This window comes from Crocuta crocuta, unplaced genomic scaffold (assembly GCF_008692635.1).
Source record: "Crocuta crocuta isolate KB4526 unplaced genomic scaffold, BGI_CrCroc_1.0 scaffold84, whole genome shotgun sequence".
NCBI classification, from domain to species: Eukaryota; Metazoa; Chordata; class Mammalia; order Carnivora; family Hyaenidae; genus Crocuta; species Crocuta crocuta.
The window spans coordinates 7150070-7176055 of NW_027530213.1; the positions used below are offsets into that span (position 1 = coordinate 7150070).

General features: G+C 50.5%; 1 protein-coding gene across 1 annotated transcript; it reads right to left on the minus strand.

Moving 5' to 3' along the window:
* Positions 1 to 1325: 1325 nt before the first annotated feature.
* On the minus strand, positions 1326 to 24677 carry IL10RB (interleukin 10 receptor subunit beta). The gene is made up of 6 exons (XM_077765507.1): positions 24557 to 24677; positions 21188 to 21345; positions 18358 to 18524; positions 14319 to 14466; positions 8577 to 8731; positions 1326 to 2008 (listed from the first exon to the last, which is right to left on the minus strand). Exons 1-6 carry the CDS (start codon positions 24670 to 24672, stop codon positions 1676 to 1678), a joined length of 1077 nt encoding a protein of 358 aa, XP_077621633.1. The 5' UTR covers positions 24673 to 24677; the 3' UTR covers positions 1326 to 1675.
* Between the last annotated feature and the right edge of the window lie 1309 nt (positions 24678 to 25986).

Sequence of the window (25986 nt, forward strand, 5' to 3'; positions counted from 1 at the left end):
TGGGGGAAATAGACTTAGTGGGGACCCAGGCAGAAACAGTGTCCAAAGCAGACGCAGTCTGATGGGCACGTTGCTGCTGCTGGTGATGAGTTCCCCTGGCTGCCGGCTACTTCTCCCAGGATCCTTACCTCCTGCTGCCGCCCATCTTCTAAGTCAAAGCTGGGCTGGAGCCTGGCTTGTGTGCCTGTAGCCCAGTGGTGAGGGAACTAGGAATTTGGAGCGCCAAGCAGAGAGGAAGGGTTCACATTTCCAAGGTGAGGGAGAGTCACGTACCAGGTGGGCATAAAAGTGCAAGTGTCCAAAGCAAGGGAGGGTGCGCAGTGGGGTGTCCCATTTCTTCTCTCCTGAGCCAGATGCCTCCACACGTGCAGAACTTGGAAGCCCCGTCCCCCCCCCCAACCCGTGGATGTGTCAGGATGAAGGACTCAACTGGGGAAGAGAATCAGTGTCTCCCCTGTCATGAGACTCGCCCCACACCAGAGGAAGATCTTTGGGGGCACTGAGAACTGACAATATGGTGGTGGCTCCTTCACAATGCTATTGAAAACAATGAAAAAATACTGACATATAAAATGAGTGCAAGGAAGGTCAACAATCCTCTGACCTTCCTCTGCCTCCCCATTCCCACCCGCATCTATGATGTTTCATTTTAAAAATGTCAAGTTATTTGAAGAAGTGTTTTTCTTATCTTTGTGACCTTCAATGCATCTGTTTATTGGGCAGTCTGGCATGGAGGAAGGGACATTTGTTGCTGACCTAAGTTTGTGGACTTAAAGTCATACCCAGCTACCATTTCCTGAGTACCTACTATGTGCGGGCATCGGGAGCAGTACTTTTTATGGAGGATGACTAATCCTTAGATCTTTTTAAAAAATTATTTATTCTTGAGAGAGAAAGAGAGAGAGAGAAGGGGAGGGGCAAAGAGAGAGGGGGAACAGAGGATCTGAAGCAGGCTCTGGACCCTGATAGCAGACAGCCTGATGCGGGGCTCGAACTCACGAATCGTGAGATCATGACCTGAGCCAAGGTCAGACGCTCAACCGACTGAGCGGCCCAGGAGCACCCCTTAGGTCTTTTCATCTCCACATACGGATGAGGAAACTGAGGGGTCACAGGTGAGAGGGTGCCTGAGGTAGAATTTAAAGCTTCCTAGACTGATAGCTCCCAGATGCCATTAGACCCTCACCTGGTGTGGCGCCTGGGTGACAGGAGGAAGGGACTAAGGAATACCTGTCAAATGAATGGACACCAAAAATGGCAGATGGGAGCCTCATTCAAAATCTGATGACTGCCCAAATGTAGTAACATTAATGCACACAGAAAAATAGAGAATAAAACTTTAATAGAGAACCAGCATTATATACAACATCTACAGTAGAAAAATAAATCCAGGCCAAGTATCCCTGAGAATCCGGAGTTTGCTGACCACTTTTGAGTTGAGGCTGTTTTTTGGATCAGTCTATTGACAGTCTGGTTGGATTTTACAGCACCTGTTTTTATTCCTCATTTTAAATATCTTTGTTTCTTATAATTAAAACGTATTCTGTATATTAGCGTAAGAGGCTGGAAATTATACTCCCAGTGGTCAACATTTTTTTTTTCTTTTTTTAAAGTCATTAAGGCCTGTATAAAGCAGCAAATTCCCAACATGGAGTTATTTTTGCCAAGTGAGTCTTTAAAATGCAGCCTTTTGGTTGTTATGTGTTGTCTCGGAATCTTTGAGATCCAGATTTGGGGTTTGCCCAGGTGGTTTCCCGCTCTGTTTACCCTCAGACGCAGGTGAGAGAACCAGGGGGGTGCTGTACTCAGCTGGGCGCACTTCCTCCTCGGGGAGCAGCCCGGAGAGTCCCTGCCCGGACAGGGTCCCCAGGGTACAGCCATCACCAGGATTCTGCGTGTTGCTTCCGGAGACTTGTGTAATGACACTCAGTTTGTCAAAGACTTCATTCTCATCAGAGGGCGGGAAGGAGAAAAACAAAAGCGTATTCTGATGAGGGTGGCCCAAAAACTGCAGGAGGGGAAAAAAAAAGCCAGTTAATGATCAAATTTTCCCTTTTCTTTTTCTGGGCTTACATAGATTTTATACAGAACTCCTGGCTGGAGAATGTGAGTTTCAAGGATGTGAAAATTACAGAGTGAGAGTTCCTCAAAAAAATTAATAATAGAATCACTATATGATGCAGCAATTTCACTTCTGAATACATACCCAGAAGAATGGAAAGCAGGGTCTTAAAGAAATATCTGTATACCCATGTTCACAGCAATGTCATTCACGGGAGCCAGGGGTAGAAGCAGTCCAAGTGCCCGTCAATGGTGGAACGGATAAGAGGCGCTCTATCCATACACTGGAAATTTGTTCAGCCTTTAACAGGAATGTGTTTCTGACACATGCTACGTGGTTGAACCCGGAGGACATGATGGTCGGTGGAAGAGGCCAGGCACAAAAGGACAAATGTTGTATGGTTCTGCTTATGTGAGCTCTCTAGAATAGTCAAGATCATGGACAGAAAGCAGGATGGGGGTGCCAGGGGCTGGGGAGGGGGGCTGGGGAGTTCTTGCTTAATAGGGGTAGCGTTTCTGTTTGGGATCATGAAAAAGTTCTGGTGATGGACGGTGGTGATGGCTGTCCAACAATGTGACCCAGTGTGAATGTACTTAACACCACTGAACTCTGAACTTAAAAATGGTCAAGATGGCAAATTGAGCTGGGGAGGGTGAGAGAGCGAGAGAGAGGGAGAAGGACAGGGAAGGAGAAGGAGGGAGAGAGAGGGAGAGGGAGGGAAGGAGAAGGAGAGAGAGAGAGGGAAGGAGGGAGAGAGAGAGAGAGAGGGACGGAGGGGGAGAGAGAGAGAGAGAGGGAGAGAGAGAGAGAGAGAGAGAGAGAGAGAGAGAGAGAGAGAGAAAGAGAAAGAAAATCCCAAGCAGGCTCGCAGAACCTGACTCAGGTCTTGAACTCACAAACCGTGAGATTGTGGCCTGAGCCAAAACTAAGAGTTGGCCGCTTAACCGACTGAGCCACCCAGGCGCTGCTGATGGTTCTTCTTTTAAACTGGGAGGGAGATTTTCAGACCGATCATGACGATGTGGCACTAACACAGCCTGAGTGTCATTTTCTCTAGGAAGCAGGATGTCGCAGGCACAGGATGAATGTGTCTTAGAATAATGAACAGAATCTCCCATTCGTCTTCAGGTTGAGTTAGGGGCTCTCTTTGGCACTTACCAGTACCTGATGTGCCCCTAGCCCTCAGCCCTGAACTGCCTGGCAGCCACAACTAGCATGTGGCTTCTGACCACCTGAAATGTGGCAAATCAACAGGTGCTGTGAGAAATGCCATATTTTGAAGACTCTATGAAAAAAGAATGCGAATATTTCCAAAGTTAAAAAGAATACTGGTTGTATGCTGAAGTGATATTTTGTAAATACCGGGTTACATAAATATATTGTCAATGTTAATTTCATCTGCCCTTTTTTATTTAAGGGAAAAAAACCCCAACAAAGAGGCTACTTGTCAATTTCAAATACACATGCCTTGTGCTGTTTCTATCTAGCACATTTAACGCACATGGCCTTGTTTTTTTGTCTCTTTTGGGGGATGGGGCTAGTTACGGGCAGGAACCCTAGTCTAACCATCTGGGTCTTTCCCGCCCTTTGAACGATGAAAGGTGTTTCCTACAATATCTGCCAACTTCACATTTGCCATTTTTCCTCCTGGTAGGTCCACCGATGCTCTTCAGGATGAGGTGGAGACGGTCTCGAAGCTCTGCAATTTCCCTCTCCCGTCCACTGTTTACTTGCGGCTTCACTTCTGACAGTCTGCTCCCTTCTTAATGTGATATCCACACACACTCAACCCTCTGATGGGGCTTGGTTCAATGCCACAGGATTTCCACCTCCCACCGGACAGCAGGGAGGGGACGGGCGAGAGGAATTACATCCAGATCTCAACTGCGCAAAGGAAGACACCGTGGGGAGTAACTTCCCCAAACTCTCGGATCCAGTGGGTTTGTAAGAATGGACTAGGACCCCTCTTGATTCTCCTGGGAAAGGGGACATGGAAAAACAGATGGAGATGTGCTGGATCTCAGGAGAGCAAGGGTCAGGCTGGCGTCCAGGCGGGACACGTCCAGAAACTCAACAGATGAACCTCCCTATGGCTCCAACTCGAAGTCCCTGTCCCCGCTAAGTCTCCCAAAACCCAGATTGTTCTCTGGGCCACGGTCAGCGAACCTTTACATCACGCGCCAGGCTAGAGCCTCTCACGATGCAATGATCCCACTCTTCGCAGTTTCCTGGTGCTTCCTCCGTGCTCCCCACTCTGGCCCCCTTCTCCAGCCCCCGTGCCCGCATTCCTCAGCCATTCCAGGGGCTGCCTCTGCAGGCCGGGGGGGAAAGTCTTCTAGTCTTGGAGCAGAGGCTCCTCCCAACAGCTCTGGCTTTGATTTGCCCTGCGGCACGGGCTTCAGCTGTCCTTTCCTGTCCGGCCAGTCTCTGTGATGACAAGCCAGAAGCAAAAACAGCAGGTGAATAGTCTTACTTCCTCCTGGGTCTCCAAACACCTTCTGCCCAGAACAAAGGGCCTGCTGCCCCTCTTCGTTCTTCCTCCTTCTCAGGAGCTCACAGACGCCTCTTGGCTCTTTCTGGCTGCTGTAGTCTTGGTTGACACTCTTGACAGAAGGTTCTAACTGCTCGGAAACTCTTGCCTGTGGTCAGGTGTCTCACCTTCCCTTCACCACGGATGCTGTGTGGCCCAGACCAGCCCTCACGGAGCTTGTTCCACAGCTTCTGGAAACACTGAGGCTGGCCTGGCTCACGGCAGAGTCCAGAAGCTGCCCTGTACAGGAGCGCGGGGGACCCCAGGGACTCTGTCCTTCCCCGGGGCAGTTGCTACCAACTGACTGGGTGGTGTGGGGACAAGGCCTGACACCAGCTATCACAATGAAACGGTAACAGGACCAGAAGAGAAAGACGGGGCAAGGCCTTGGTAACACACAAGCGTCTCAGGGCTCGGGGAACTCACTGCGTGAACATTCAGGGACCCGCCATATCGGCGAAGCTTTAGGGGGCCCCTGGAGGAGGACCCGCCGGACGCCCTCTCTAAAGTGAAGGACCAATGATGGTATCTCGCCTCTCCCGCTGCTCAGAACTCGCATTCTTGCTGAGTGAGCCTCTGTGGGTCTGGGGATGGCACGTTCCACACCAAGGAACACAACTCCAGTGGGTTTGTAGAGCGACACGGGCAGCTGCCGAGGGCAGGAGAGGGCCCCGCAGGAGGTACGCGCTATGGGGCAAGCTGCCCTGGCACATCTCATGACTGGCTGAGGCAGGGGCATGAAGGCCTGGCGTCATCTACCAATGACGACGTGGTGACTGAACCCAATGATACGAAGTGCGTGTGGCCTGGCCGATCCGTGGGGGCCTGCGGTGGGCGGCCATGCCGGGTAGAGTGCACAGCAGGCCCTAAGAGGAGAATCACCATGCAGATGACAGCAACTCTGGGACCAGGCCAGGCCACCTGCAGCAGAGAGTTATGCCCTGGTGGTAAAACAGCTCCGGGACATCACAGGAACCCAGTAGAGTCACAGCCTCTACTGTGGCCAGAAGTGAGGTCCAAGGGTGCACGTGCACGGACCCCAGTCTCCCACGCCGCCCACCCCTGCCACGCCAGCGTGTCTGCCTCTGTCCACACGAGCTGAAGGAGGAGGAAAAAGCCAACCGTGGTCCACAGGGGGGCTGGCGTGGCACGTGGGCACAAACCCAAAGCAGCCCGTGGTAGCACTACAGCCCGAAGCGGGGGGCCCTGCATGGCCGTGGAGAGGGGAAAGCCCTCCACTGTGCAGAGCGGCGGGCCGGGGATCTGCTCATTCCCTCGTGGTGAAAGAAAAGTGGCCCCAGGACCGGGCTCCCTGTGGCCTCACAGGCAGAGGCTAATGGCTAGGCTGGTGGTCAGGGAGGGTCAGGGGTGAGGACGTCTGGGGGAGAGGCGTGTGAACGGACCAGGGGAGCGGCTCCAAGGCTCTCCGTGTCATACAAGGACTCCGAGGCCACCACGGGACCCCGTGCCAATGGAGCCACCACTCTGTCAGACGTCAGCAGCGCTGACCCAGGCCCTGTCGGACAGGATGGCAAATCGTTCCTCAGACAAGTGTCAACGAAAGTCAAGTGCTTTGCCGCCCCTTCCGATGTCACTACCACAGAATGTGACCTGATTTGGAGATGGGGTCTTTACAGGGGTTATCAAGTTAGAAAGGCCTCCTTAGGGCGGGCCTCTAATCCATACGACCGGGGTCCTTATAAGAGGAGCAAACGTGGACACGAGCACACACGTGAAGGACGCCATGGGACGATGAGGGCAGAGGTTGGGGGACGATGCATCTACCAGCGAAGGGATGGTAAAGATGGCCGGAAACCACCAGAAGCCAGAGCAGAGCTGGGAACAGACTCCCTCACAGCCTTAGAAGGAAGCTACTGGTCACACCTCTGGCTCCCACAACTGAGAAACAATAAACTTCCATTGTATAAGCCACGTGGTCTGTGGGACGTTGTGACGGAAGCCCCGGCAAGTTAATACGGCCCCACCTGGTATCATGTTAGACCGGGGGCCCACTGATGGCAAGAGAGGCTGGAGTGGGCACGTGTCTAAGGGACCCACCAGTGACATCACACAGCGCACCACCCAGCAGCAGCCAGCTTGGCGGGCCAGCGGGTTGACCAGCTGAAGGTGCAGGTGACGAGCCAGCTAGGAAACGGTGCCCTGCGAGAGCGGGTATCAACTCTTGGCACCCAGGGTGCGCCCAGAAGCAAGGGCCGTTACGTGACGCTGCGTCTTCAACAGACAGAGTACAAGAGCTCAGGAACCAAGGGGGGAGACCGCCGTGGCCGCACTTACCCTCACTCCCTGGGCCCACCTACGGTGCTCAATCAATTTTAGGCTCTTGTGAGTCTGGAGCAGGGTCAGCAAACTATGGTGAAGCCCAGGAATTCAGAATGGTTTCAGGGGGTGCCTGGGTGGTCAGTCAGTTAAGCATCGAACTCTTGATTTCAGTTCGGGTCATGATCTCACGGTTTGCGAGTTCCGGCCCCATACTGGGCTCTGGGCTGAAAGCATGGAGCCTGCTTGGGGTTCTTTCTCTCTCTCTCTCTCTCCCTCTCTCTCTGCCCCTTCCCTGCTTGTGTGTGTGTGCGCTCTCTCTCAAAAATAAATAAACATTAAAAAAAAAAAAGAATGGTTTAAAGTTTTAAATAACTACATGTAAGTGGTTGTATAAATACCCGCATAATATCTTGATTTTGCCTCCTGGCCTACAAGGCCTGAAGTATTTGCTTATCTAGTTCTTAAGGAAGTTTGCCGACCTTTGGTCTAGAGGGCTCTCACAGGGGGAGCCTTTTTACCAGGGGCCACAGGAGGAGAGTCCTGTAACCTCTTCATGCAGGGGCCCAGCTGGCACAGGAACGAGTCACCAGATGTCTCAGGGTGTCCCCTGTGCAGTTTTTTTTTTTTAATGCTTATTTATTTTTGAGAGAGACAGAGTGCGAGCAGGGGAGGGGCAGGGAGACAGGGAGACACAGAATCCGAAGCAGGCTCCAGCGATCAGCACAGAGCCTGACGCAGGGCTCGAACCCACGAACCGTGAGCCAAAGTCGGACGCTTAGCTGACTGAGCCACCCGGGTGCCCCATCCCCTGTGCAGTTCTACTGGCTGACTGTGAGTCATCAGCTGTCTCAGGGTGTCCCCTGTGCTGTTCTGACGGCAGGTGGACAAGCACAGTGGCCCAGGCCTCAGGCTCCCCAAGACTAGAGACTTGTAATTTCTCGGGGCTGAGGGCCTGGGGCGCGCAACGTGATGAGTGGCAATCATGGCAGGGGAGCGGGGAGCAGGGCCAACAGGGGGCAGCAGAGCCGTGAGACCACGTCACCCGTGCTCCTGAGACGGGCCCCAGCAGTGGTGCTGGCACTGGCTCCGCTAACCTTCCTCCTGTAACTTCTCCCAGGAAGAGAGTGACTCAAACCCTGGAGGTGCCACTCCGGTGGGTCCCTGTGGTATAAGGGGTGAACTGCAGTGGACGCTGAGGTGTGTTCCCCAGATCTCCTTCTGGAAGGAGACCCTCGCTGCCCTGGCCATCAGGAACACCGCTGGCGGGTGTCTCACGGCTGAGTGGCCCCCTGACGACTTGGGGCTTCAGGCAGGGAACGTCGGAGAAGGAACGGCGTCCAGCTTGGAGGGAGGGCTTGGCCTCCTCCCCGTGGGCTGTTCCGTGACCACAGACTTCCCTGAAGTGGTGTCATTCTCCGGGACAGCCCGCTGCATGGGATTAGATGGCCCTGACTTAAAAGGAGATCCCCTTCGGGGCACCTGGGTGGCTCAGTCGGTTAAGCGTCTGACTCCTGATCTCGGCTCGGGTCGCGATCTTATGGTTTGAGAGTCCGAGCCTCATGTCGGGCTCTGCGCTGACAGCACACAGCCTGCTAGGATTCTCTGTGTCCCTCTCTCTGCCCCTCCCCTGCTTGCTATCTCAAAAATAAACATTAAAAAGAGAAAAAGGAGGTCCCTTCCAATCAGGCCGCCTCGCAGGCCTACCTCTTTCAGGTGCTGAGGCAGACAGGTCCCAGGGGAGAAGGCGCGCTTGGTCTTCTTGTACAGGCACCACAGCAGGGAACAGCAGCCGAGGAGCAGGAAGGCCACACACACGGAGGCAGCCAGGACGACGGCCACAGTCCAGGACGGGGCGGCCTCTGCGGGGACGGGACAGCGGGCTACGTTACCTGCTGCTCAAGGACGCACGGGTCACGTGACCGCGACACCATTCCACCGCCACAGTCCGGCGGAGATCTCACTCTGAGAACAGGGTCGGCCGCTCATCTCGGGAGGGGTGAGGAGGCGGTGCCACGGGAAACCTGCTCAAGAGTCCAGGCGTCTCCAGCAGGTGTCACCCCTTCCTATGGGTTTCCCAGGTCTGGTTTCCGGCAGGGCTGCGGACACGCACGGGAAGAAGCCTGAGCGGTGGGCCTGCCCGTTCTGGAGACACCTCTTCTGCCTTGACACAGAAAATGGGGCTCCCTGGGGTGCTCTGTACTGAGAACAGCAAAAGGTCTTGGCGTGATGTCTCCATCCAAGTCTCTGCGCCCAGAGACGCGCCCGAACTCCAGCGGGTCTCCTAGCGGCCGGAGGCCAGGCTGCAGGGCCCGCCCAGCCCCTGCCTTGGGTTTCTGTCTGGGGAAGTTCAAGGCTGCCAACGCCCGGCCTTCCTTTCTGAGAGCCTTCACCATAAAAGCTTAGGACTGTGAGTCCTTCCTCTGCCCCTCCGAGATGCGTGTGTATCTCCTACAACCCAGGGGTGTCTTTCGCAAGGACCTGCGAGCCATTGCTCTAAACTGCAGCCATCACGAAGGAGGGTCGCTGTTCCCCAGCCTCAGAAGGAAGGGAGGAGCTGACCCGTTAATGGCAGTTAGCAAAAGACACTGATGGTCTAACTGCATTGACACTGATCGACCCTCTCACCTGCGTTTTGTAATTTTTCTCTCCCTGATTCTCTCTTCTCTTCCCCTCCCTTGTTTTCTTTAAAAAATTTTTTTAAATGTTTATTTTTTGAGAGAGAGAGAGTGTGAGCAGGGAAGGGGGAGAGAGAAAGGGAGACACAGAACCCAAAGCAGGCTCCAGGCTCTGAGCTGTCAGTACAGAGCCCAACGCTTGGCTTGAACTCATAAACTGTGAGATCGTGACCTGAGCTGAAGTCGGATGCTTAACCCACTGAGTCACCCAGGCGCCCCAAGAGCAAGTCATTTTAAAGGGAGTCATTTTATTTGTTGAGAATATGTCAATTCCTGCTTGCAGGGGGCAGTCCCAAGCACGTGGGAGCCTCACCGGCTGCTACCCAAGNCCCCCCCCGCCCCAGCACTTAGCAGCACGTGGCCCACAGGCCACATCAGATTATCTGCCCCCATGTGGTGTCTGCAGGGGGCACAGGGGCGAGCGAGCCTGCCTTCCTCCCTCGTCTCCCTGTGTTTTCATGCAGGACAGTGGCCTCATCCACTTTCCGGCCTGAAGGGAACTCCTCCCAGAATCCCCTGTGAATTCTTAACTTCATTTGCTAGAATCGCGGGGTGGTGCCGTCCAGCCCACAGCTGCAGCACTCACACAGGTGCTTTCTCGGTGGCTGCAGGGTGGCGTGGTGAGCGAGCCGGCCGGGGCGGTCCCCTGGGGGAGGACCTCGCCCAACAACAGAAGGCCCACCTGGGATCTTAGGGAAGCCTCAGGCTCCCCCTCGTCCATCTGTCTCTCTACCCGGCAGTTCTCTGTGTGGCGCGGGGCCAGATCGCTCACTGAACATGGACTAAACACGGTGGGTCTCGCCCCCAGACCCTGTGCCGTCAATGACACTTTGCTTAGCGCCCCTGAGGGCAGCACCTGGGCTCCTTGCGATCCAGCCAGGATGTGCCGGCATCTTATTTAAGGATGGTCCATGAACACACCTGGTTGGTGGTGACAAAATTCAAAGGATGCTGTTGTGACTCACCCGGAGCGAGAAGGGGTAAGGACAGGTCACTGCTTTACACAGGCTGAGTTAGGAGGATCTGTGAGTCAAAGCTCTCTGCTCTCTGACCTGCCTCAGGTCCACCTGACCATGGGGTCTGGCAGGCCGACTACCTTTCTGTATGTTACCTGCAGGGAAGTCACGCCTGCGCTTGCTCTGGAATTCATCCGTAGGCAGTAAATTACGGGAAAGATAACCTGCTCCGTCCCTGGTCATTCACTGGCTGAGCGACTGTGGGCAAGTTCCTGTGGGAACTGAGCGACTGTGGGCAGGTTCACCTCTCCGAACCTTGATTTTCCAGTCTGTAAACGGGGCAGAGCCCAAAGCTCTCATTAAAAATCTGTTGTGAGGTTTAAAAGAGAAAACTGTTTCGGGGCACCTGGGTGGCTCAGTCAGTTAAGCATCTGACTTCGGCCCAGGTCATGATCTCGCGGTTCATAAGTTCGAGCCCCACATCGGGCTCACTGCTGTCAGTGGCAGAACCCGCTTCGGATCCTCTGTCCCCCTCTCTCTGCCCCACACACCCCTGCTTGCACTCTAACCTTCTCTCTCAAAAATAAACATTAAAAAAAAGAGATAACTGTGTTTAAACAAATCTAAGATGATGCTGGGCAAAAGCAGGTTTTCAGTGGGTTATACTTCTATAAAATGTTTGGACTCAGTTTGTGGGTAATCATTTATAGTCACAAAATATTTTAAATATTTCTCTTGGTCAAATCGTAGGACTCACACGGTGTCTCATGACATAAACCCTTAGGAACACTTGACAATGTGATTTTAAAAATGTCAATAGTGTAACCGTAATACCTCCTGTATTAAGGCCTCGCTTTGTGCCAGGCACTGTTCGAGTCCCTGAAGCCCCGTGTGTGATGGCGCCGCGGAGCTCTCCTTGCAGATGAGATGGTGGAGGCACAGGGCAGTCAGGGACTCGGCCCACGGCCCCTGTCACGTTAATGGGGGAAGGACGGAACACCAGGTGATCCCGAAATGTACTCAAGGTTTGGGGAAAGCACATGACAGGCGTTCAGAGCAAAGGATGATCCCCAGAGCAGGGATTCTAGTGATTCAAGCAGGATGGGGGCTCCCAAGGTACAGAATTCTGATTCAAGTAAAAACGATTCAAGAGAGGAATAAAATGAGAAAAAGAATCAAGAAGGTCTGTAGAAATAACGCATAGCCTAGAAAATAACTCGTAGCTCACGGACAGGAGGCTTTTATTATTGAAAGGCACTGCGGAGAGGCTTAGCCAGCTCAGACCATGGAAGCAGGGACACAGCCAGGTGGACTTGGGCATTGACCTTGGGCCTACAGATGCGAGGCACTGGAGTGGGGGCTAGAGAAAACGAGAGTGGCAGAGAATGCCCTCCAGGGAGACAGCAAGACTTTCATTCTCTCTGTGGCTCTGCAGCCCTGAGAAAACTTGCTAACACAATCACAGAAGATTTTTGGATGACAACGCAAAGATCATGTACCTGGAAGATGTGAAAGAATCTTGGATTCAGGCAGGGGGCACCTGGGTGGCTCAGTCGGTTGAGCAGCCAACTCTTGATTTTGGTTCCGGTCATGATCTCACGGTTCGTGAGTTCGAGCCCCACATCGGGCTCAGTGCTCACAGCTCGGAGCCTGCTTCAGATCCTCTGTCTCCCTCTTTCCTACCCTTCCTCACTTGTGCGCACGCTCTGTCTCTCTCAAAAACAAACAAATGTTGGGGCGCCTGGGCGGCTCAGCCGGTTAAGCGTCCGACTTCAGCTCAGGTCATGATTTCACAGTTTTTGGGTTCAAGCCCCGCGTTGGGCTGTGTGCTAAATGCCAGCTCAGAGCCTGGAGCCTGTTTCAGATTCTGTGTCTCCCTTTCTCTCTGACCCTCCCCTGCTCATGCTGTATCTCTCTCTCTCTCTCTCTCTCTCTCAGAAATAAATGGACCATTAAAAAATAAATAAATAAACAAACGTTAAAAAAAATTTTTTTTAAAGAATTCTGAATCCAGGCAAACAATTTGTGCATTTACAAAACAAAGAGAACAACAACAATAAGATTCAAGAAACTATAGGCCGGCAGGCTTGATGCCGGATCTCCAGAAAAAAGTAACAAGCATTCCAGAATGGGAAATTAAGTGGTTAATTACCAAACACTTAAAAAGGATAAGGATGATAACTGAAAACAACAATAGGGCACCAAGAAGCAATTAGTCCAAAATAGCCTTTCCTTTTTTGGGCAGGGTGATTTGTTGGAAAAGTACGGCATATGGGCTAGTTNAAAAGGTGGTGAAAGGTCAAATATGCTAAAAGTCCTAATAGACAGGGGTGACTTTTCTGAGAGGGCAAGGCAGCGCCCCATCGCTTCTAAGCACACCTGATTACAGGGCTCTTGTTCTGAGAAACACCCACTAATAGTCCTAGAACACAGTTGAGGCAGCTCGGCTGTGAGGCCTGGGGGTCCGTTTCAGCTGGTTATTTGCCAGTTTATCACAATGACCTCATGGACAAAATAAAAAAAAAAGGGGGCGCCTGGGTGGCTTAGTCGGTTAAGCGTCCGACTTTCGCTTAGGTCATGATCTCGTGGTTCGTGGGTCCGAGCTCCACGTCGGGCTCTGTGCTGACTGCCAGCTCAGAGCCTGGAGCCTATTTCGGAGTCTGTGCCTCCCTCTCTCTCTGACCCTCCCCTCTTCATGCTGTCTCTCTCTCTGTTTCTCCTAGAAATAAATAAAAATATAAAAACAAAACAAAACAAAAAACCCAAAGCAGCTTATAGAATAGACCGCTCTTTCCCAAAAGCTCAGTGATCAGCAAGCAAGCAGTTAAGCGGTTTCAAGGAAGGTGTATCCCGGGTCCACCAACAGTGTGAGCAACACGTGGGTAAAGAAGTTCTTTCTGGCAAATTAGAGGAGACAAGGCAAAATTGGGCGAGAAATAGGCTCAGTGACAAAAAGCAATGCTCAGGAACTGGATGAGCAGAGATGATGAATCAATGAGATGGTCGCATTGCAGGGAACTCTTTCTGACTCTCCTTTGGATTTCTGTAGCCCTCAGACCAGTGTCTCGCTTCCAGGAGGGCCTCAGTAAATGAAAACGGCCAGGAGTGGACCTGCCTGTATTCATTCATCCTTCTGTGATCTGAGCAGGCTGAGCTTCTCCTCGATGTCTTTGAATAATAAAAAGGGCTGCCGTTTGGTGCAGATATGCATGACCCCGAATGCAATGTGTCTGCATATGAATGATCACAAAGTCCAGGCCCATGGGACTCTCTCCTCTCCTTCTCTTCCTCTTTCCCAATCTCTCTCTCTCTTTTTTTTTTAATAAACAGGGAGCTTGGAGGCACTGTGAGGGGCTGTGTTGACATCCTGGTAGCCAAGACAAGTAGCCCTTGCCAGAGACAGTGATAAAAGTCTCCAAATTCCCCCTCATGTGTCTGAAGGGACTGGAGACGCACAGCCTGGGAAGGGAGGGCACCTGGGGGGTCAGGCTTGACCTTGGGTGGTCTTGGGGGGCTGATGAGACTCGCAGCAGGAGGCCTGAGGGCACAGGATGGACACGGTGCTGGTGGGCACCAAGGGGCAGAGCCCAGGGTCCATCCATCCCTTTGGTCTAAGAGAGAACGAGCTGCCTCAGAAGGTGGTGGTCTCCCCCCCAGCAGGAAGCCGATAAGGCAGGGCTGACCTGGGTTGCGGTTTGAGGTGGACGCCTTCCTGTCTAAGGAACTTTCCAACGCTAACGCTCGGGGGGCGTCTGTAAAGCTATTTCAGAGGCTCAGAGGAGGCAGATATACAGATGGTGATTCTCAAGACTCACCGTCATTGGTCGTTAGCTCACAGACAGGCTCGCTCCATTCCCCAGTTTTGTTCCGATCCGGAAGAAACCCTCGAACTTGAACACAGTAAGTTGTCCATGGCTCAAGATCTCGGAGGACCTCGAAGTCATATTGACAAGTCATCAGCCACTAGGAATGAAGACAAAAATAAAAAAAACCATGTCTTCGCAGTGAAAGGACGCCAGCTTTTTTTCCTCCCCTATTTACCAGTTCTGATCTTTACTTTGGGCTCAGAACAAGACGATGAAGGAAGCAGGTGTTCCTCCCAGTTCACGTCAGGGACCCGAGAGCATTGTTAAGGCACGGGGCAAGCACTGACTGCGGTGCTGATTCCTGATGAACCACTTCATTCCTGAGTTCTCTAGTTTAAATGCCACCTAAACTATCCGACTCCTTTTTAAAAAAGAATTAAGCTGTATGGGCTGAATGCGTATAACCCACACATTCATGTGCTGAAGTGCTAAGCTTTAGTACCTTGGAAAGTGACTTAGTTGGAGACAGGGTCTTTCCAGAGGTAATTCAGTTAAAAAGCGCTCATTAGGATGGGCCCTAATCCAATATGACCAGCGTCCTTATAACGAGAGGAAATTTGGACAAGGATGTGCACATGTCACGTAAGGATAGGTTGCTACTTCTACAGGCGAAGGACCCGAAGCTAGCCAGCAATCCGGAAGCTGGGAGAGTGGCACGGAACAGATTCTACCTCCGCGCCCTCAGTCTACCACTGCCGACACCTTGACCTCAGATGTCTGGCCTCCAGAACCTTGAGACAACAGCTTCCTGTTTAATCTGTGGTACATCGGTCCCAGGATGGATGACACCCGTCATTTACAAGAAGACTCCATGTGGTTTTCCTTCTAAGTCAAGAGCAGATTTCAGACCCTCGCTGCCCAACATTCTCCTTGGGCTCGCTTCTCTACCTGAGCCCCCGGGCTGCTCTCGTCCAGTGGCGCCTTCCTCCCCATCAGGGCACACGTCACAGCCTGCCTCTGGTGGGACACCCCCGGCCCAGCTTAGTTTGAATATAAAATATCATCAATTGATATATTCCTGAATTTGGGAAACCAAGTCAGTTTCTGGCAAAATAGAGGAAACAGAAAGAGCCCCTGCCCCCCCCCCCAACGTTTCCATCACAGTTATCATTTCTGGATAGAAGGGTCCTACTTAAAATGTGTTACACGAATAGGAACTTCAACAGAAAGTGAGCACAGGCTCGTCTTTTACTTTAGTGACTGGTTATTTTTCTGTTATGGTTGGGTTTGTCGAAAACCTGTCTCTATTCCTTTATTGTACGAGAAAGCTAAGCTCATCGAGGACAAGAACCGGATTATACCACTGACGACACGAAGAATACGGTGTAACTTCCAATAATTAAAAATTTAAGGAAAAAACCCCGGTTTTCATTTCTAGAAATCCCGTACCCCTAAAACTTTACAGTGCTATTTTTTTCAAAGACTAAACTCGGGGCTGACTCACAGCAGCAGGCAGGGAAGGGCAGACTGGGAGGGGCCTGCTCAGGTCCCCTCTGCCCGCTTTTTCCAGTTGTCTTTCACACCCGGGCAACTTCGCATGTTATCTGCCCACTCTCTCCAGGAAAACATAGAATTTCCCGAAGCCTTTCATGCGATTAGGTTGGGGATCTAACGTGGTGCCTTCTAACACTGCGTTCTAGAAGGGAACCATATTGTCTTATTCCTTGCAGGCTGCTGTAACAGGACAGGTGACTTATAAACAAGAAACACTTATTTCTCACAGTTCTCGAGGCTGAGGAGTCCCAGATCTGGTGTCTGGGTAGGGCTGCTTCCCGATTCACGGCCAGCCACCTGCACGCTGAGTCTCACATTTCAGAGGGGGAGGGGGAGGGGAGGGGGGAGCTCTCCGAGGTCTCTTTTACAAGGGCGTGAGTCCCATGCCTCCTAAAGACCCTGCCTCCTAATGCCTTCACTTTGGGGGTTAGGTTTCAACCCAGGAGTCTGGTGGGGGACACAAACACTGAGTCTACAGCCTGTATAAACCAGTAATGGCGACATGGCAGACACCAGTGAGGGAGGAAGTGGGGAGCAGGCGGCCTCTCTGACACTGGGCATGTCACACCAAAGGCTTCCACGCACTAGGCAGAAATGACAAGACAAATGTGCAACCAGATGCCTATTCTGCGGGCACATCCTGGATAAGAAGCTAAAGACAAACAGGGTGTTGCATTTCATGCTTGGTGTGGGCGGCACTCAGGCACAACAGCTGTGGAAATTGATCCTTGATAAACATGTGCTAAGTCCTGTATTATCTTTGCATCCCAGAGCCTAACAGACACACTGGCACTTGATGAGCGGCTATAAAACTCTATAAAACTCATTATTCCGGAGGGGCTTGGGTGGTTCCCTCGGTTAAGCGCCCAAATCTTGGTTTTGGCTCAGGATGTGATCTCCCAGTTGGCAGGATCGAGCCCTACACTGGGCTCTGTGCTGATAGCACGGAGCCTGCTTGGGATTCTCTCTCTCTTTCTCTCTCTCTCTCTCTCTCTGCTGCTCCCTTGTTTGTGTATGCTTCTTTTTTTTTTTCTTCTTTCTCTCTCAAAATAAATAACCTTAAAAAAATACCCCTTATTATTCTGTATTGCTTTCTAGGCACACATTTCTTGGGGTCTTGACTATAAGCAAAATCATCTATTCTGTGAAGAAGGCTAATATCCTGCATCATTTAATGGAGCACTTTTTGGGGGAAAAATTAACTTGAGATCTTGGGGAACTGAGCAGTATGTACCTATAAATTTAATTACACAATTCCTAAAACAATACACATAGGTGATTCTTTCCTCCTAAACCCTTGAGAGTTAAGTGATAGAAGCAACATTTAGTATAGAGGAGATAATATACCCGTAACATAACTTATATGACATAAACGTAAGTCAGTTTAGAACCACAGATGGCATTCAGCTTGGAAGCACTAAGTACAAGGATAAAACCTGACCAAGGATGCATGAAAATAGCCTTAACAGGTCGACTGAAGGGGAAGGGAACACTATGTATCGATCATATACATTGTTCAGGTAATGGGACAAGTTTATTTTTCATCATGTCATTAAACTCCCCCGAATCCTGTGAAGGAGGTTATTAGTCCCACTGTATTAATGACGTGGATTATCATGCCCATTCTGCAGACAGACACGAAGGAGCTGAGGTACAGAATGTGACTGGAGTCACAATGGCAGGAGCAATATCCAACGAGGTCAAACTCCTAGCTCATTTTTTTTTAAATGTTTATTTTAATTTTGAGAGAGAGAGAGCACACAAACGGGGGTGGGGCAGAGAGAGAGAGGAGGAGACACAGAATCCAAAGCAGGCTCCAGGCTCTGATCTGAGCTGTCAGCACAGAGCCCAATGTAGGGCTCGAACCCACAAACTATGAGATCATGACCTGAGCCGAAGTTGGACGTTTAACCGACTGAGTCCCCGAGGTGCCCCATCCTAGCTCATGTTTTTAAAGGAACCATCCCCTGGAGAGGAGGAGAGTGACGGGGAAAAGTGGGGTCAGATGGATAAAATGTGACACTCTTCATCCAGCATCCAGGGGTGCAGCTGCCATGACCACGCACTTGACTGCTCTGTGGTGTACATGGAACACAGGGGTTCATACCATGGAACAGCAGTTATGCAGCATGTCACCTGACTCAGCTGACCCCAGATTGTGCCAGGTGACTGTGGAGTCAGCTCTACCTATCTTTTCCTGCAACTTCCCTTCAGGGAGAGAAGGCTTGCTCTCACGGTGCTAGGACCCGGCAGCGTCACACATTTCCCTTGGGGCCTGGGAGGCATGAGCAGATTCTAGGCATCCTTCAGACCGGGAAGCTTCTGGCATTCAGAGGACCTGGATTTAAACCCTCTGGACCATAAGGTGCTACCACTTTGCAAGACCTGGACCGAAGGGCCTCCTAGTCCCCTTTCTCCATAGTCACGGCCTTAGACTAACACTAGGCAAAGAGGGGAGCCTACATCTGAACTGCATATGATTTGCTGAGCTTACCTTTTCATCAGAGCCATTTTTCCAATACTGCACATTATAAGCCCATGAGTTATAAATATTCCTCATGGTCCATGTTTCAGGTTCATTCTCAATTTTGGGGGCTAAGAAACGCAGATGTAAAGAATTAGCAAGTGCTTCTACTTGCATTCCAGGTGGTCCAATCATGGCTAGGTAAGAGAACAAAGCAAAATGACAGTCAAAAATCACATTTAAAAACGTAAACACTGGGGTACCTGGGTGGCTCAGTCGGTTAAGCCTTTGACTTCAGCTCAGGTCATGATCTCACGCTTCGTGAGTTCAAGCCCCGCATCGGGCTCTGTGCTCACAGCTCACAGCCTAGAGCCTGCTTCGGGTTCTGTGTTTCCATCTCTCTCTGCCCCTCCCTCCCCTGCTCATGCTCTGTCTCTCTCAAAAATAAATAAACATTAAAAAAAAATAAAATAAAAATGTAAACATCTATTTTTCATAGGCGTGCAGACCAATGGTCCACTGAAGGACTCTGCTCTTGGATGTAAGATTGCTGTGACATTGACTGGCGTGCCCAAGGAGGGCAGTTGGAGTTTGTTTTTTAAAAAAATCTGATAGCCTTTGTTTTATTAAACCAAGTTTAGTCCATTTATGTTTATTGAGATTTCTGATAGATTTGTAACTATTCCAACTATATCGTTTTCTGTAAAGACTTTCTGTCGTTGTTTGTTCCTCTCCTCTTTTTTACTTTCTGATGGGTTGAATTTTCTTTATTTCCTTTGCTGGGCTGAAGGCTACTATTTTTAGTGCCTAACATACATAATTGATCATATACATTTTCCAACAAAGTCTGAGCTGTTCTTGCCTAAATACTCTTTTACTGAACATTCATGTGGCCGGTCCCTGCACTTCCCTTGGGTCTTGGTTCAAATGTCACCGCCTCAGAGAGACTATCTTTTACCACCCTACGTAACTAGCAGCTCCCAACTCATTCTGCCCCAGTGCCTTGCTTTATTTTCTTGCGAGCCACATTCAGATCTGTTATAAAATATGTATCTATTTATTATCTGTCTTCCCTCATTAGAGTGTGTGCTCCGCGAGGGCAGGGATTTTGTCTTGTTAACTGTTATAGCTTCTGCACTAAGAATGTGCCTGACACCTAGTAGGTGCCCAAAACCAACTGTACAATGAGTCATAAATGTCTCTGAGTGACTGTGCTATTTTTCTCTGTCCTGTATTTTTCTCTGGCTGCTCTTACTTCTTTTGAGGCTGTTAGTGGGCCTGCTTCCAGCATTCTACTCTTGTTTTTAATCTGCTGGTAGCTGAAAACCAGATAAGAACATTTATTAGATTTTTTTTTTTCAAAGCAAAATGTATAAATGGATTCGATGTGACATCGTACAGCACCTTCCTGTCATATAAACTTCAAGAGGCAAATACCCAGAGCAGGGCAGTTGTTGCTAAGAGCATGGACCTAGCAGCCTGGTGCTCAATCCTTGCTGGGCCACTCCTTACTTGCATGACCTTTGGGCAAGCTGCTCAGCCACTGTGTGTCAGTTTCTGAAGGGAATTTCTACAGATGGGTCCCCAAATAGGAAGTGGAACCAGTCAGGACCCGGTCAGTCACATAGTAATTATAGGAGCAGAAGCCTATACTATATTTTGAAAACATGACTACTCTTAAGCTGCTTGTTATTTTTATTTAAGTTTATTTATTTATTTTGAGAGAGAGAGAGAGAGAGAGAGAGATGAGCAAGGAAGAGACTGAGAATCCCAAGCAGGGCTCCATGCTGTCAGCACGAGCCCAATTCGGGGCTCAGTCTCACAGACCGCGAGATCATGACCTGAGCTGAAACCAAGAGGTGGCCACTTAACCAACCGAGCCACCCAGGCGCCCCAAGCTGCTTGTATTTCTCAATGTTTATTTTTCACAACTTTTATAAGGATGGCCTTTAGAAGAGATAATGTAACTTTGATAAGTTCTGACTCCAGAAATAAAGAGTTCTGTGGTGCAAGCATGGGACAGAACCGGGGAAGAGCGGAAGGGTATCCTAGCTGCATTCTTCACCAGGGAGGGTGAAGTTGTGGGAGCCCCGGGGGCCCAGAGCGGGGAGCAGAATCAAGACCCTGCCCCGCATGGAGACAATCCTTCTAATGCTTTCTCTCCAGCTACTCCCTGGAAGCCTGCACTTGAGTCTCGTTAGTGACGGTGCCTGTCACCCCTTACCCTCTTACTCTCTCCATTGCTGTAAGGTGGTTTAATTAGTTTTCAGTTCCTGATGTTCCAATTCTTCATCTCGTGACCTCTGGTGAGTCCCCACGACCCCCCACATCTAACCTGGGAACATTCTTTATGATGCTTACCAGCCAGCCTGACTCAGCGTACCAGACATTCACCGAATCCGTTGCTCTGTCCTTCACTCCGGGCAAGCCGGCTGTCTGCATCTGGTCAGCCTGTCTCCACACCTGCCTTGAATAACCTTTATTCTTCTGCCGGTCACGTCACATGTCCTTACACCCGAACTCCGGACTGACCTCCTCCCAGAAAATTTGCTACATCCATCCTTCCAGTTCTTCTCCTTAACAACACTGGCCTCAACTCCTTCTTTACCCACAAGCCTTCACGTTCTTAGATTTATATTTAATTATCGTATTAAGTTTGTGACTAGCCCTTCCTGTCTCTCTCACAAACCTCTTTACAACCATAGCCCTTCTGATATTCCCGAAGCTCCCTGTGCAAGGCCACGCACTTTGTGGGAGCTCAAAGAATCCTTGCCGGTGAGCTACCCCACGGGAAGAAAAAAAAAGAAGCCCCAGGGCATGATGACGGCATTATAACGAAATGGAAAACAAAGCGACTTACTGTCATCCACAGGACAGAAGGTGATGTTCACCCAGTCGGAGTGCTCATCTGCAAACTCAGCCCTGACTCTCAACGTGTGATCGCCATACTTGGAAAGATTTGAGAAATCACATTCCGTCAAGGCAGTACTTATGCACATATCTTGGAATTTCTTATAACTGTAAAATCAGAAAAAGAAAATCATGAAAGTTCTCACTCCGGTCTCTCTGAGGCTGCCTGGTAGTTTATTAATCCCCACTACCAAAGGATACCGGAAGATAATGTGAGAAAAATAAACCAAATTCTGGATCATCCGTTTTGATGCAACATTTATGCGAGTGGTTCCCAAACTGTACTGCATGGGACTTGTGTGATCCTTGAGATATCATAAGTTGTTTCAAAAATAATCTGTCTCATAATCAAACAATCTGGGGCAGAAACTGGGTTAAACATAAAGAGGCGTTTGTCTTCAGAACACAACTTCTCAGTGACCTTCATATCTTAATGAGCACGTGCCTCTCCAACCTAGGTTGAGTGTTCAATACGTTTGATCAAGAAAGCTTCCCTCCTTGATTATGTAGGACAGTTTGTGAATACTGATATACACAGAGTGGCCAGGATAAGTATATTACAGTAATTTCAAACAATGTCCTATAAATGACTAATGGCTGCGAATACTCTGGAAAAACTATAAAACAGTTCATTTTTATATAGATGTGTCTTAAAATAATTTGTTTAAAACAGAGCTCGAGCCCCAGCACCCATCACTGAAGGGAGGGTGGCAGAAACGTGAAGTCAAGAAGGAAAACAACGTCTGGGAAAAGTGACCAGGTGTGTGTAACTTGACCTCACAACAGCCTGAGCAGGTTGAATCAGCTTCACCTGACCCAAGGAAACCCAGGCTCCTGGGTTTTGCAAGCTTAGGCTTGCAAAAAGTGAGGATTTGAACCAGTCTGACTAGTTTCCCAGTGGGCCTCCCTCAGTCTTGGTCTCAAAGCCAATCTGGCTGTCCTTGGAGGTGACAATGATGGTGGACGATGATAAGAAATAATAACAGCCCACTTGTCAATCCACGGCAGGCTCCAGGCCCCAAGCCATCAGCACAGAGCCCGACGCAGGGTTCGAACTCATGAACTGCGAGATCACACCTTGAGCCTAACTCGAACGCTTAACTGACTGAGCCACCAGGTGCCCCTCTCTTATTTTATAGATGAGGCACGGGATGGAGGACCTAAGAAACTCACCCCATGGAACTCAGATCTGTTTGACTTCAGAGCTCACAGTCTTAGGCACCACACCACACCTCGCCATATTCTTGGCGATGCCCAGAACAATTTCTTGCTAAAAGTAGGTAGGGATCATTGGGATCGTACTATCCTACAATCTGCTCTTTTCACTTAATATACCACAAACCTTTTGTTAATCGACATCCCACCATTTGGAAACTCCCGGGGTCACTGCATTAAGGGGCCTTTCTCACATGTGGCCACTTCCTTCACTTAAACTAATGCATCGGGACGCCTGGCTGGCTCAGTCAGTTAAGCATCTGACTCCTGATTTCAGCTCAGGTCACGATCTCACGGTCTATGAGCTGGAGCCCTACATCGGGCTCCGCACTGACAGCTTGGAGACCCCTTCAGATTCTCCTTCTCTCCCTCTCTCTCTCTGCCTTTCCTTTCTTCATGCTATCTCTCCCCACCCCCTCAAAATAAATATATAAACTTTTAAAAATATTGAAAAAATAAACTAATGCATCAACTGGCTGGAACACGAGGTATTTCAAAAGTTGTTCCGTAACAATTTTCTTCTTCACAGGCCATTTTATTGCAGTTAAAGATACTTTTCTGGGACACCTGGGTGGCTCAGTTGGTTAAGCGTCCGACTTCGGCTCAGGTCACTATCTCACNAAAAGCTACCAAACAAATAAAGACTATTTTATTTATCTCCCTACTTCTCTGGCCTGACAGGCCTGGGGTATGTCTGCAAACCAGAGCTGGATGAGAAGTGTGGGATTAATGGGATCCGGGACCCGTGTCCCCTCCTGCTTTATGCAAGGCATGGTCTATCTCCGTAAGATTCTGAGTCACACTGGAGACAGGTGTGTCGGCTCATCACCCTTTGGCCTCCCGCTGTTGTTTGCACTTGACTTAAAAGGTGCGTCACTTGTGGTCCGCCCTGCAGTGCGGTGCGTGAAGGTGGGCTGCCGAGGGAGGGCTGGCTGGGCAGGTGTTGGGAAGTCAGAGCGCCACCGAGATAATTGCGTTGGTGACACCCACCCTTTCTCCGTAACTCTCGGTGCTGTTTCCAAGGCCAGAGCTTTTTTTTTTTTTTAATATTCTTATTTATTTCTAGGAGGGAGAGAGAGACAGCGTGAGCTGGGGAGGGTCAGAGAGAGAGGGAGATACAGACTCTGAAATAGGCTCCAGGCTCTGAGCTGGCAGTCAGCACAGAGCCCAACGCAGGGCTCGAACCCACGAACAGCGAGATCATGATTTCAGCGAAAGTCGGACGCTCAACCGACTAAGCCACCCAGGCACCCCCGAGGCCAGAGCTTTTAATGGCCAGTAGCTGGCTTACCTTCGATTTTGGGACACGGCCACAGAGTAACTGAGCACGCACTACGCAAATTATCTGCACCCCCTAGCACTGGGGGGTTCTGATATAATCTGTTGGGGGGTTGGGCGGTAAGATGGCCGGGGCCTTCCTGTTCCGCGTACCTCACTTTTCCTGGGGGGCTTTGCTTGCAAATTGTTGACTTTTAGCAATAGTACTCTAATAACTGGAGATGCTATCAGTGACATTTTTCTCTCAAAAAACATCAATCGTGACAAACCTGACATATTCGCATTGCAACAGGCAGCACTACGGCCAGTGACATCCAAAGCCACACGATAGAAGGTTGGCATCTCCCCGTGGCCCTGCGATTGTCAAGCTATGGATCAACATGACAAGAAAAAGCAAAAAAGACTTTACTTGTCCTTTTTCAGAGAACAGAACTTTCATTAAGAATTTCCCGGACAGATGGGGTGCCTGGGTGGCTTAGTCGGTTAAGCGTCCGACTTTCGCTTAGGTCATGATCTCACGGTTCGGGGGTTCGAGCCCTGTGTCGGGCTCTGTGCTGACTGCCAGCTCAAGAGCCTGGAGCCTGTTTCAGAGACTGTGACTCCCTCTCTCTCTGACCCTCCCCTGCTCACGCTGTCTCTCTCTCCCTCCTAGAAATAAATAAAACATTAAAAAAAAAAAAAAAGAATTTCCCGGACAGAAAGGAGGGCAGCCGGGAGGCTCCCTGTGGGAGGTCATGGTCGCCGGTGACAGCAGTAAGACTCTCTCCAGCGGTCGGGACCGGTGAGCAGCTCAGGGCCTTCCTGCCCAAGAACATCCTAGACTCACCTTTGGTACTGAGCTGTGAAAGTCAGATGCCCTTTGGGAAAAGCAGGCACCTCCCACTGTAGAACGTTCTTGAAATTCACTGACTTCATTCGGACGTTTTCAGGAGGTGGCACCATTCCTAAGGCTGTAAAAATAAAAGGAAAATGTTTGCAGCTTTGTTCCTCAAAAGAGTTGCACAAGTAAATGACCATACTCCAACACTCAGGTCTGTCTTATAGCTCCACGTCTTCCAAGGGGCTCACAGGTGAGGGAAGAAGAGACACACTGTTAGCTGTGCTGGAGAGTCTGGATTTTATCTGGGAAGTTGAGGGCGGCGGTGGTGGTGGTGGTGGGAAGTGGGGCAGGGAGTGAGAGTGAAAAGGGGCTTTTGGATTGGGTGGTGGGATTTAGATATATTTCCAGAGGTACACACTGGAGACTTTCTGATGCATTTGGTGTGGAGACATTAATATTCATTCTTGGCTTAAGCACCTGATGCCCTAAATGGGGCTGGAGAGCAAGGACATCAAGAGTCCCAATTTAGCTGCCTTAGGTTTGAGATGCTGGATACATTCAAGCAGGGATGGCCACCAGGAGGAAGCAGTCTGGGGCACAGTGGAGAGATCTGGGCTAGAGACAGAAATCATTTCTAGGGGTGCCTGGGTGGCTCAGCCGGCTGAGAGGCCACCCTTGATCATGATCCCTGGGTCGTGGGATTGGGGTCCGCACTGCGGGTGGAGCCTACTTAAGATTCTCTCCCTCTCTCTTGCTCTGCCCCTCTCCACCCTACCCCTCAAAAAAAATAAAGAAGCCATTTTAAAACTTTTAATGCAAACTATTAAACATACACAAAAGCAGAGGGAAAGGTATGATAAACCACCGACGGCCCATCACACTTCTGGTGCCAACAGAGAGACGCGTTTGCATCACAGGCACGTAGCTGGTACCGAATGCCAGGCTTCTGCTGGTATCCCCGACCGGGATAGTGTGGGGCAGGGGGGTGGAGGGGCTGGCTAAGAACTCGACCATACAGGGATCCGGCAGAGGTGGAGGATCCTAGGTTGGAAACAGCCTGAGAGGTAGGAGGAGAACCGGGAGAGTGGGGTTTCCAGGAAGGCCGGCGATGAGTTCATCAGAAAGGAAGGAGGCGTCCATAGTTGTCTCAACCCGGGCAAGAAATGTACAGGAGGGCAGACGAGGTTTCGGTGGATTCAAAACCCAGAAGCCACACAGCTGTGGAGGTGAGGGGCAGAGCTCAGGTGCGGGGGGTGCTGAGCACTGAATGGGAGGCCCTGGCGTCCGCACCGGGCACTCGGTCACTTCCAGGGAGCCCACGGGGTCCGCTCNCACAGGGATGTATTGGATGGGGGCGGGGGATTGGCCATGTGAGACGCGGAGGGAAGGGGCCTTGCTTGCCCCAACGGGTGGGTGGAAAACACGGGTAGTAAAAT

What these genes read in the sequence shown, in the direction of transcription:
- IL10RB (XM_077765507.1), bottom strand. Translation starts at nt 24,672, where the DNA reads ATGGTGCCACCTCCTGAAAACGTCCGAATGAAGTCAGTGAATTTCAAG. An exon ending in TGAGCTAACGACCAATGACG is followed by an intron (nt 8,732 to 14,318) that starts GTGAGTCTTGAG and finishes CCGTCCCCGCAG; the next exon opens with AGGCCGCCCCGTCCTGGACT. An exon ending in TGCCTCAGCACCTGAAAGAG is followed by an intron (nt 2,009 to 8,576) that starts GTAGGCCTGCGA and finishes CCCCTCCTGCAG; the next exon opens with TTTTTGGGCCACCCTCATCA.